Consider the following 11,657-nt stretch of genomic DNA (forward strand, 5'->3'; position numbering starts at 1 on the left):
CCCCCCGCCCGGACCGCCCCCAGCCCGCCGACCCCACGGGCCGCCCAGAACCCCCGTCCCGGGGAAGGGCTGAACGGGCTCCCGCGCCGGCCTCGGGGTCGGGGCTCTGGAGGACACGACCCCACAGGACCGTGTCAGCCCGGTGAGCTTCCCCCCCAAGGCGGTTCACGGTTCCTGACTTCTGGGGGCCGCGGAGCCTTTGGCGAACCCCGTGAAAGCGCCGTTCTCTCCTGGGGGCGGGGGGATGCACTTATGCACAAACTTTTGCAAGGCGTTCGGGGCTGGGGGTACTCAGGCCTTTGTGGAGCCCAACACCCATACAAACCGCGAGGGTCGAAGGGCTCCCGGTTAGGAGGATGGATTTCCGCCGCGTCGGCGCTGAACTTTTTTACCCCCCAACCCCGCCCCAGTCCCACCTGGCCCATTATCAAGAGAGGCACTGCTCCTATTTTATAAAGTGCAATAGGTCACTGTCCCATTTGGCCCCAGGGAAGAACATTTTCTGGCTTCTTCTGTCCAGTTACCCAATTGCATCTCTCACCAAATCTCAAATTTTGATTTGTTTTGGGAGGTGGGAATAAAGAACCCCCACGTTGAGGAAGCAGGTGCTCAGCCCAGGTGGGTGGGGTGGTGAGTGTACTGCTCTGACCCTAAGGGCGCCAAGGCTTGAAGAGCAGAGGCCTCTGCGTTTTATTTCGATGCTCCACCCCCCACCTCCCCACCTATCAGGGACCCACACGGAATCTGCCTAGAGAAAGTATCTTGTTTGGAGCCTGCTGGCTATTTTTAGCCAGTATTTTTAGCGTTTAAAAATACTCCGAGAAGCAGCAGTGTGTGCTGTTACTCATCTGTGGCCTCCTTCTGTGCCTCTTGGCGTGCTCATCCCCACATGTACACGCGCACGGCACACACGACCACAGCCACATGGGGAATGTGCCCGGGACACATGTATGGAGTGGGCATGAGGCAGGAGCCACAGGGCATTTCACCTGATGGTGAGTGAGGGCACCAGTGTTAAGGGTGGTGAGCTCCACAGCCACTGTCTTCACTCGGTGACCAACACTGGACACACTGCCATGGCCTTTTCCTCCATGCTTCCCTCTTTCTAGGTGCACTCTTTCCAGCAAGTCCCACACAGTCTGCAACAATTCTTGCATTGGTCACAGCACGCTTCTGCCCCCAAACACCTAGAGCGCCGGACTCTTGTTGCCTCCAGTCCAGAAGCTGAGCTAGCTCTGCGAGGCTGTCGGTCCACAGGCTCCTTCCAGCATCACCACCCTCCCTCTTCTCTGATCCCTGCTGCTCACCAACCTGCTCCTAGTTCTCTGCTTCGGCACTTGCCTTCTCTCACTTCAAGAGCAAAACTGCCACGGATTAAGTACTTATTAAATGCCAGGCACTGGCTAAGTGCTTTATATATGTTATCCTAGTTAACTTACATAATTAACACAACGCCGTAGGAACTATTACCTCTGTTTTCTGGATGAAGGGCCTTAAGTCCTGAGAGGTCAAACGACGTGCCAGAACCACAAAGCTAATAAATGACAGTGTGGGGCTTTGAACCCCAGCCTGCCTTACGGCAAAACCCATGCTTTTAACAACTACCAGGAGACTCTGGAATGTCCTTCCTGCTCTCTGCCAATTACCTGCTTGTAAATTCTGCTCAAAACTTGTGTTTTCCACCAAGCCCTCTCCAAAGAGTTCCACCCAGCTCAGAACGCCCCATTACTGCATACCCTCTGTCTATTGGTGTTTGGTTTACATAGTACTAATTTATCTTAATATGTTTATCTTTGATTTATAAGTGTCTCCAAAGCTTCTGTAAATGGTCTTCGAGTGTGTGTTGATTGTGCCATCACAATGAAACTCCCTCAGGGGCAGGACTGTGGGTGCTCTTAGTGGGTGCTTAATAAATGGTGTTGATCTCATCTGTAAAGTGGGGGCCAGGATTCTTGGGTATCCTGGAAGTCCCACTGAGCCTCACAGGGCGGGGTGAGTCTGGATTTGCATGTTGAATAAGCATGCTGTGGTAAGTGCTGTCTAACAGGTGCTTACCCACGGGAACATTTGGCTTCTCGCCCCATGACTTAGTCCAGTGATGTGTGTACTACCCCCACCCCCCCCACCCCGGGATTCTGTTAGCACATTTTCTCCCTCTTTCCTGGGATGTAGAAGGTTAAGGGCCCAGAAGGGGAAAGCTACCTGGATGGGAGCTCTTTGAGAAGCCTGGGGTGAGGGGAAAGAATTCACACAGGGTCCGGTCTTGTCAGGCAGGTCTGACTGCTGCAGGACACAACCAGCAAAGAACCACATGTGGCTCATTTCTCAACTGGCCAACCCCCCCATGACATGCTTTCTCCTCAGTGCCATTTCTTGAAGTGGGATGGGCAATCTGGGATCTGAATCTGGCTCTGGCTGCATTACTCTCTGCCTCCTGAACGGGGCTCATTCCGGCAGCTCGACACTGCCATTTCTCAGAAGCCTGTGCTTGGCCTGTCTTCCCTGTAGGTTAAGAAATTTTCTTCACTTCAAATCTTTTTTGGCATGGATGGAGTATAAATAAATTAGAGTCAGGGTTACCTCTGTGAGGGCAGGACTGAGAGTATCCTGCTTCCTCAGATCTTAGGGGCAGCTTGGTTCAGGGTTTGGAAACACTGAAGCAGGCCTGCTCCCCGCAAAGCAAGCACCTTTTATTACTGTCACAAATGGAGAGACTGGTGGCCTTACTGATTGAACCGGTAGGGGCTCAGAGTCCTTCATGGAGGTTGGACTTTCAGCCCACAAATGCCCCTGGGGAAGGAGGGCGCACTGCTTGCCTGAATCACTCAGACCCCAGGAGGCCAAAAGCTCTGTACTCCTTTGAGCCCCTGGGCAATCTGGCCTGAACCAGCTGGATTCCAGAGGCCCACACATTTCCCTCTCTTGCTTAGATTTCTGTGTGGGTGCCAGTTTTACATATCCATTGAGGTGACAGGGTGCAGGGGGCCACGTGTGCAGCTCTGGGCCCTGAACATGATGTTCATTTCTGTAGCTGATGGTCAATGGAGCGGCTCCCCCATGGGCACGGAACATTTTGCCAGGCTTGGATTAACTTCTACATTGCTGAGCCCCACCCCAGCACCACATGAACTCATGAAGGCGTCCTGGAGTGGGGGTGGAGGAGGAGGCGGGGAGGATGATGCTGGGCCCTGATTGAGAAATTGAACCTGGGTAAGGCAGCACTGGGGCCACCAGCCAGCTGACAGTCTGTAGCCAGTGTTCCAGGGATGGAGATGGTCAGTACCTTGCTGACTCTAAACGCAAACCCCAAACTGACTCTCTTTTCTTTCTCAGCACTTAGCACTGGTCCTGGCCAAGGGATCCTCCTGCTTAAGGTCTCCTCTGAGTGACCTTCCCATGCTGTCAACACAGATTCAAGCCCTTAGGAAGTTCAGCTTCCTCAGGGTGGCTGAGTGGGTGAGGGCAGCTCCAGGGTCTTGGGCTGCTAAGCTGGACAAACGAGACAGTGGGGATGCAGTTCAGCGTGGCTGAGTAAACAGAGGGAGAAGGCAGGGGAGGAGAGAGGAAGGTCACACTTTTCCGCTTCTCATCCAGGACTTCTAGGGCAGTCCCTGCTGTCTTCAACTTGTTCTCTTTGGAGTAACCCCTGCTCACTGCATGGCAGCAGTCAAGTTCAAAGTCCCACCCAAGAGAAAAATCACATGACCTCTGCTTATATAATCTCTCTGTCATTGAACAGCTGGGAACCCAAGTCTTTGGGAGATGAGTCAGCAGCCCCGGTGACAAAGAGGACCCAGGTAGTCTAGGTTCCTGGACCTTTTGCTCCTAGCAACAGGTTTCAGAGCAGAGGGCAAGGGTCTGGAAGAGGCTGCATGGGGAGAATAGGTGGGGCAGGCTCTGAGCCTCACTCCCTGGCTCTGTATCTGAGCGGCAGGTACTTGGCACGATGACTGCGCTCTGGAGGGCCCTGGGCCAACCGTAGTTTTCTTAGAGGAGAGGGTGGCCTGGGCAGGGCGGGGTGAAGGCAGGGCTGAGGCTGGCAGGCAGAATGCCAGGGAGCAGTTGGAGGGGTGGGGCGGGGGAGGATTAGGATGGATTGTAGGGGTTAAAGCGCAGCCCTGGCAGGGCTCAGTGGGAACAGCTTGTCCTTCCATAGGCCCAGGGAACAGGAGAGGTGGGGCGGAGGGGGCTATAACTGGTTGGGTGCTTGGGCTCCTGGCTTTCCGCAGGGCCAACCCACCTGGCCTGGCTTGGAGTCCCCACAGGCAATGGGTGGGGGTGGTAGTGAGAGCTTTTTTTTTTTTTTTCTTTTTGCCAGTTTTGAGCTATCATGTCCCTCCCCTCCAATCTGTCTGCATTTTAAACAGAAGGTGGAGCCTGGGGCAGCCCTTGTTATCCTAGGCTGAGGTGCACCCTGGCGGACTGGTGTTTTGTTGGTGCTTATGCAAGCACGGTGGTGGGGGGGGGGGCGTTCAGGATTCATGTATCCCTTCCACCAGTCCCTTACTTGTGCTCAGCTGAGTCTGTGAAATTCTAAGTTCATGTTGGCTGTTACTATTAATGAGGGAAATGAGTCTGGTTAGAACTCTTCTACACCCTGGTGGGGGGCCTGCTTTTGACCTCCCTTTATGAATGTCAGCTAGTTCAAGTCAGCTACCCTGAGAGCCCCTTGGGGTCAGGCCTGCCCCAGGGGACCCCAGAGGAGTCCCATCACACTGGGCCCTGCCACTTCCTCACCTTTGTTCCTCCCAAGGGTGGTTCCCTCCCACCCCATTCTACTCAGCTGTCAAGTGCCCCTGTCCTATCATGCTCTTCCATAGCATTTTATAGGTTTCAGATTCCTTCGCATCCACTGTTTGCTCTGAGCCTCACGCCCGCCCCGTGAGGTGGGCAGGGCAGGCATGACCAATCCCTTTTATGGATGAGGAAACAGCTCAGATGAGAGGTGTCTAAGGTTAAAGAAGCAAACTGTTCTTTCCAGCCTCAGACGACCCCTCCCTTTCCCACCACCTATGACACCTAACAACACCTGGGGCTACCTCCTATCACAGCTGTTCTAAGAACTTATTTCCCCAAGTTGTGAATGCGCTGAGGGCAGGGACCATGGCTTGCATCTGTCTTGCCTCCCAAAGCACCTAGAAGGGTACAAGGAGGACTAACATTTATTGTGTGCCTACTCGGTGCCATGCAACCTTTGATTTCTCACAATGATCTATGAGGTGGGAACGACGAACACTCGTTTCATAGAGGTTCAGGTTCAGACATTAAGGAACTTCTCTAAGGTCGCACTGTCAGTAAGCTGAGCACCATAAATGAATGAATGAGAAGTCGAGATCCCCAACTGGAGATCTGAAAAGACACTGCACCCGATTTTAGAAAGAAGTGGTCCAGGCCCCCTGAGCAGGGCTGTTCGCACCTCAGGAGATGGAGTCAGCAACAGGAAATGAGGCTGAGAGTGGTGAGGAGGGGGTGTGAGGCTAAATCGGAACTTACACCAATGACCGACCCATTAGGAGCCTTTCCCGTTGGTAGTGTCTTCTTGAGTGTGAGCTGAGGGTGAGACACTAGCTCAATCGTAGGCTGTTACTGGCTACTTAAGTGTGCTGGGAATTGTTTCTGGATGGGAAGTGAGGGATGTTAGGGGGGCTGAGTTTGCCCCGGGGCAGTCTCAAAACTCCCTTCATCTGGCCCTGGAGGTGGAGGAGGGGCTGAGGTGTCCCCTGTGGGAGAGGTGGAGGGCAGCAGACTCCTGGGGGGTTTGAGGTGTGCCGGTGTAGGAAGGAGGCAGAGTCCCAACAGAGTTTGACGCCCAGTAGAGGAGACCTGGCTGAGGGGGGTCTGCAGTGTAGTCTGTGGAGAGGAGGTTTGCAGACCTCAGGCTGCTGACAGATTACCCGGAGTGCTTGTAAAAAGGGGAGAGTCCCAGGCATATCCCTAGGGAGTTTGATTCAGGGGCTCTGGGTGGGGCCCAGGACCCTGAATTATTAAGCCCTGCAGGTGATTCTGGTGCAGGCGGTCTGCAGACCTTACTTGGAAGAGCACTGCATACCATAGAGAACCCTTCTCTTCTGAGCAAAGGGAGGAACCTCTCAGAGGCCTTTAGGGCCCAAGCCCCTCCATCGAGAGCTGCTTTCTGATTGCCCCTGAGATGAGCCACCCCAGACATGCCCAAGGAGTCATGCTCCAGTCCAGCCACACATCCCTCGGAGAGCTCGTATTTCTCCCAGGCCAGTGCTGTTGCCCCTCACTTCTCTTTCACACTAGCCCTCCAACATAGCCACTCCTGCCTTGTCAGGTTCTGAATGTGCCGGGAGGCACCAACTTTTGTGTCTCCCATGGCACTTCACAGACAGCCCATAAGGGCCAAGACTGTCTCATCAAAGTTGTCCTCTCAAGACCTTTAGTTATGACAGGCTTAATGGTCTATGATCCAAAGTTCTGCCCCTATTTTGCACCCCTGCTCCATTTGTCTGGACAAGCCCACTAAGCAGCATTTATTTCTTGCTGTGGCACAGCTATTATTTCCAAAAGGCACCTGTCCTAGAAGTAGGGGACTGGTACGTAAGGTGATGAAGGAAACCCAGTACCCAGCTCTCCTGACCATTTACTTGTCCATCTGTCTATCTGTCCGTCCGTCCGTTCATCCATCCATCCATCCACCTACCCACCCACCCACCCACCCAACCACCCAAACACCCATCCACCCAAACACCCATCCACACATCCAGCAGGTTAGCTGAGCTCTGTGCGGTGCTAGGCACATGGGGAGAGATCTGGAGGTGGGATTTCTTTCTCATCCTCTGAGAGCTGGCCACTTTACGGGTAAGCTAATAACTAAAGAAAAGGCAGAGAGGTGACCCAGAGAGGTGTGTTCAGGGATTAGATGCAAGCCAGCCCTCTTCCCTCATTCTAGCCTAGGCAGGACAGGAATATAGACGTATGGGATTGTCTCACGCCCTAGACAAAAATTTCTCCACCGTTTTCTCCCAAGATACAGGATGAGCACTGCCGTCCAGACACCCTGGTCCTGAGTCAGGACCAGTGTCAATCAGAGGGGAGCCGTGCTCCCCCTGATGTCTTATGCCAACGTTAAGCCACGTCCCCAGGCTGAGCAAGAGGAGAGATGCAACCAGATCAGGGAGGCCTCTCTTACCACAAGGAACACTGGCGGTTTGGGGGCCTCAGCACTCAGTCCAGGATGGTGCAGGGCCTGCAGGGGACACTGGCATGTTGGGTGGTGAGGTGGCGGGTGAGAATTGCAGTGTATGTGGGGGTAGCTGACCATTTCCGAGAGTACTGCTGGATCGTCGTTGAGTGCATGCGTCCTGCAATGGGTGTCCTAGGGAGAGTGGGAAAGTCCCTGAGCAAGGCACCGAGCTACAAGGGTACCAGACCTGCCGAGATGACGTCTCTGGCTTGGGCTGCAGGAGTAGCTGTCATGAGGTTTAGGAAGAAAACCTCTGCCTTCAATCATCAGTCAGATGGGGAGTCCTTCCCTTAATCTGGCTCTTCTACATCATTCGCTCCCTCCCCAGCCCACCGACGGGTCCCCACGGGGCAAACTCACCATGGTGTCTCGCCCTGGGGAGCTGGAGCGGCTGGACCCAGGAGCCTGGCCCTTACTCTTCTCCCACAGAGTGTAACGGCCAGTGGGTCGGTAGGTGGGGCTGAGGACTTCAGGGACTCGAGAGGAAGGGGCCTGGGTGGGCACCTGAGGGGCGCTGCCCTTTCGACCATAGTTCTCCAGGTAGTCTGTCAGGTACTCCGAGTGGCTGGCTGCCTGATAGAGCCCCTGCAGGGCGCACAGCTCCTTGCGCGTGCGGGCCAGCATGGGGCTGCGGCCCAGGTTCCCAGGGTCTATCCGATAGCTATCTGAGGTCCGGAGGCTGGAGAAATCCCGGGCCAGGTCTGATTGACTGCTGGACTTCTTCTGGGTCAAGGTTATACCCTGGTCCCGGGCAGTCCCGGGCAGGTAGCTGAGGGAGTTGTTGGTCACTCCATAAGGGAATCCACTGCCCCCGCTGAGTCCGCTCCCTGAAGGCCGCTCAGTGCCTCGAGTCTGGCTCTCTGCCCGCTTACCACCCCCGATGATGTCGGGTCTCAGCAGGGGGCGGCCCCTGTCATAGTCCAGGATGGAAGAGGGGCCGTAGGTACGGGGACGGGTGAGGAAGCTGGTTGGGGGGCCTGGCTTAAAGGCGAGCTTCTCCTTCTCCAGGAAGGAGGCAGCCAGGTTGGCCCCATAGGAAGAGGGAGTGTAGGTGCCATAGCCTGATTTGGCATAAGGGGCATCTGTGTAGCGGGCCGATTCTGTGTAGCGCTTCAGGGTGGAGGAGAGCTGGGACATCCTTCAGGGCGGCACTCAGTGGGGACTGGGAGCCTCATGGGCTGAAAGACAAGGAAAGCAGTTGTCAGAGGGCCCTGCCAGGTTTCAGGCTGCCCCGTACCTGCTCTTCATCCCCAGCTGGCCACAACCAGAGACCACACTGTCCGTGTCCGCAAGAGGCTGGCCCGCTGTTAAGAAATACCCCTGTGCGTGTGCGTACACACACATGGGTGCGGGTTTGCGTACAGGTTTGCACGCCCCCATGTAGTCACGCCTGAGGGAGAGCACAGGACGCCAGCTGGCTTTGATAAACCGTACGGGGCCATCGATCTCAGCACGTCCTGGCCGCTCCGGGTGCTCCCTGGCAATGACCCAGACTTGAGAGTGGGGACTGCCCTGCCTCACAGGCCTCCAGTTGGCTCACAGTATTCCAACCCAGATCTCCTCTGCTTTCAGGGGGGTGCTACCGCCCTCAACCCCTGGATTGAAAATACGGGACATTTTAAGAATTAAGACTGCTTCCCTCCCTTCCTGCTTAAAGGAGGGGCAGGAATCTTTTTGGAATCCTACATTATCTGAGCTGGAGTGGCCCGAGGATCACTTGGTCAGATCCCTGGTGGGGAGAAGGAGGCTCATGAGAGGAAGTAATGGGGGCTAGGGAGGCAGTGGTGAGTGAGCATGTGGCAGAAAGGGGACTTGACCCCAGTCTCCAGATCCAATCCCACAGTTCTTCCCTGGACATGGTCACTTGCTGTGGTGGGGAATCCTCGTGTGGTGGAAACTGCCCTCTTCACGGATCTAACTCTTCTGTTCTAGGTGGAGTTAAGGTCCTGTGGCCTCCAGGGGTTCCTTTACCAACATCCAACCCAGCCGCCTCAAGGGTGATGACTTGTGCACAGGGGGCCCCCTAGAGGTTAAAATCCTTCACTACAGGCAGTGCTCTAGTGGCTGCGTGCCGTTTTTTTGCAGCTGGGGTGGGTCTGGCGAAGGCACCCAGAACTCTGTGAATTGAGGGGTTGTAAAACCAGGATAGGAATCCAGGCCTTTTGGGTTTCTAGGCCAGTGCTCTTCTTGCTGTACCTTGATTCACCACCGCCCCCCCCCCCCACCCCATCAAGTTTAGGCTCACTTGGGGACCACCAGAGTCCCTTCATCACCCTAAGGGCACAGGCTTTATCTACAATGGAGCTGAGGGGCAAAGGTGCTTTGGAGAGGGGAACCAGTAAGGTCAGGCCCCTTTCCTTGAGGACTTCAGGGGCTCTTGTGGGGCTCCTGGGTTGGCGGCGGTGGGGGGGGGGGGTTGGCGCAGAGCCCTTCAGGAACCTCAGAGTAGTGGTGCAGGGCTGGTTTTGACTTGCCCAGCGACTGACTAGCTGGGTGATTTTGCACTATTCATTTAACTTGTCCGAGCCCCAATCTCCTCACCTGTACCGGGAGTATAATCATCATCATTATGCTTCCTATCTCACAGGGTTGTTGTGAGGAATAAATGAGATAATAACACGTGAAAGCCCTCGACTATGACAGTGGTTATTATTTCTTCCCCTGGCCCCTACCAGGCCCTGGGCTCCTCCTTCGTAGGCCTATAATAATGTCAGGGCCGGCCGTCTCCTGGCCTGGCTGGCCTCTGACCTCAGCCCTGGGCGCCAGGCTTCCTCTGCATCCCTCAGTGAGATGTGCGGATGAGCAGGCAGCGGGCAGAATCTAGCCGTTCAGCAGACACCGGCTCGGGCAGCCCACAGCCTGCCCTAGGCTGGCAGCCCAGCCCATTTGGGCAGAGAGGAGCTGATGCCAAGCCCTAAATGCTGTTGGCTTGGCAGAGAGCCCTAGAAACTCAGTCCATGCAAGGCGTGGGATAGGTGCAGGGGTGGGAGATCAGCAGGTGGCAACCTCCGTATGGATCCCAGAACAGAACTTGTAGACCCTGCCAGAGATCTGCAGCAGTTTTCAGTCTGGGCTGGCTCCGAAAGGCCTGCTCCGCAGTTACTGGGTATGCTTCTCCCACCTGGCCTGGGGGACCCCTGTCTTCGCTTGCATGCCCTTGCCCACTGTGCTTCCACCTCTAGCACGGATTCCGCTCTTTTCTAGGAGAAAGTACCTGGAGGAGGACCTTGTGTCCGGTCGGAGGGGAACCACAGGTCTCCTTCCATCTGCTTAGTCTCTGGGGTGCAGAGAGGAAGAGCATGAAGGCTGAGGGAGGCCAGGGGGAGACACAGACAGAGCCACCGGGGGCAGGGGCGTGGGACTAGTCCTGCTCTATTTCACTTTGGAGAACTCCATCAATAATTCAAAGTCAAAGAGACTCCAGGTCTCAGGAACTGGGCTCTGGGACAGCAGGCGGCCAATCAGATACAACCTCCTCCCCACCCCCAAGGGCATGAGCTCATGCCTCCACCCCATGGCTCTCACTCCCCCTCCTCCACACTAAGGCTCCCAGGGAATTGGCATTCTGCAGGCAGTGCCCCAAACTCGTGACCTCTCCTGGCCCTGCTAATGACGCAGAAGTGCTGGGGCCAAACAAAGTACAGGGCACAGAGACAGCCAGTCCTGGGAAGGCCCACGAATATTCCTTGGGAAGGGATGGGGCTAGAGGTGGAGTCACACCTTCTGGCCCGTAGAGTCCCAGGAGGGCTCCTAAATCCCTCTCTCCTGTCTGCTCCCATCTGGCAGGCAAGTGACAGACCTCCCCCTTGCCAAGGCAGCCCTGGGGGGTCATACCATCACTAACAGCTCCCTGGAAGCTGACTCTCAGTGCTGACATCTGGCTTATAGTTCCCCTGTCTGGGGAGAGGCTCCCTTTTGGGACTGAGGCCTTGAGCATGCCTGCCCCCTTCCCTAACCCCTAGTTTCATTCTTGAGAAAAGTGTCAACACTTTCCAGGTGAGCAGACAGCTTGGGTTGGTGCCCCTTGGCATTACCTGGCACGGCTGTCCCTGGAGACTGCAGAATTCACCACGGGTGGGAGAGCAGGCTGGGCCCTGGCTGTAGCCTTGCTGCGCAAGACAGGGACAGGACGGGCACTCACATGGCTTCGAGTCTCCTTGTTGCCACAGGAACGGGCTGGACTGAATGGCCCTTTCATGGGGCAGTGGGAGGCCAGCCGATTGGCTGGGATTCCCCCGTCTCCCTCTCTGCCCGGCGTGGGGCCCCCGCTGCCCGTCTCCTTCTGCTGTTTACCCAGAGCTGGCAAGTATAGGCATGTGGCTCTAGGCAACTCCTCCCCAGGTGCCCGCCACCTCGGACAGCGGGGGCCCTCCACCTGCCAAGCTCCTCCTCCACTCCCGTCTTCGCAGGGGCGCCTCCACTCCTCCCTGCTCTGTCAGAGTTCCCCCTC

General features: G+C 55.8%; 1 protein-coding gene across 7 annotated transcripts in view; it reads right to left on the reverse strand.

Moving 5' to 3' along the window:
• The window catches only part of USP2 (ubiquitin specific peptidase 2), a 25,190-nt gene that overhangs the window by 8,987 nt on the left and 4,546 nt on the right, over positions 1 to 11,657 (reverse strand). For 4 of the 7 annotated variants that reach the window (XM_040483300.1, XM_040483302.1, XM_040483304.1 and 1 more), the window contains 2 exons: positions 7,568 to 8,385; positions 7,154 to 7,339 (listed from right to left, as the gene is read on the reverse strand). In XM_040483300.1, the coding sequence (XP_040339234.1) occupies positions 7,154 to 7,339; positions 7,568 to 8,344 (963 nt within the window). In that variant the 5' untranslated portion in view covers positions 8,345 to 8,385. Of the gene's footprint in view, positions 1 to 7,153; positions 7,340 to 7,567; positions 8,386 to 10,421; positions 10,481 to 11,241; positions 11,371 to 11,657 lie in introns of those variants that run through there. The other 3 variants (XM_040483303.1, XM_040483305.1, XM_040483306.1) reach the window with 3 other exon arrangements.

Source organism: Herpailurus yagouaroundi, unplaced genomic scaffold (assembly GCF_014898765.1).
Source record: "Herpailurus yagouaroundi ecotype Mexico unplaced genomic scaffold, PumYag 161, whole genome shotgun sequence".
Lineage (NCBI taxonomy): Eukaryota > Metazoa > Chordata > Mammalia > Carnivora > Felidae > Herpailurus > Herpailurus yagouaroundi.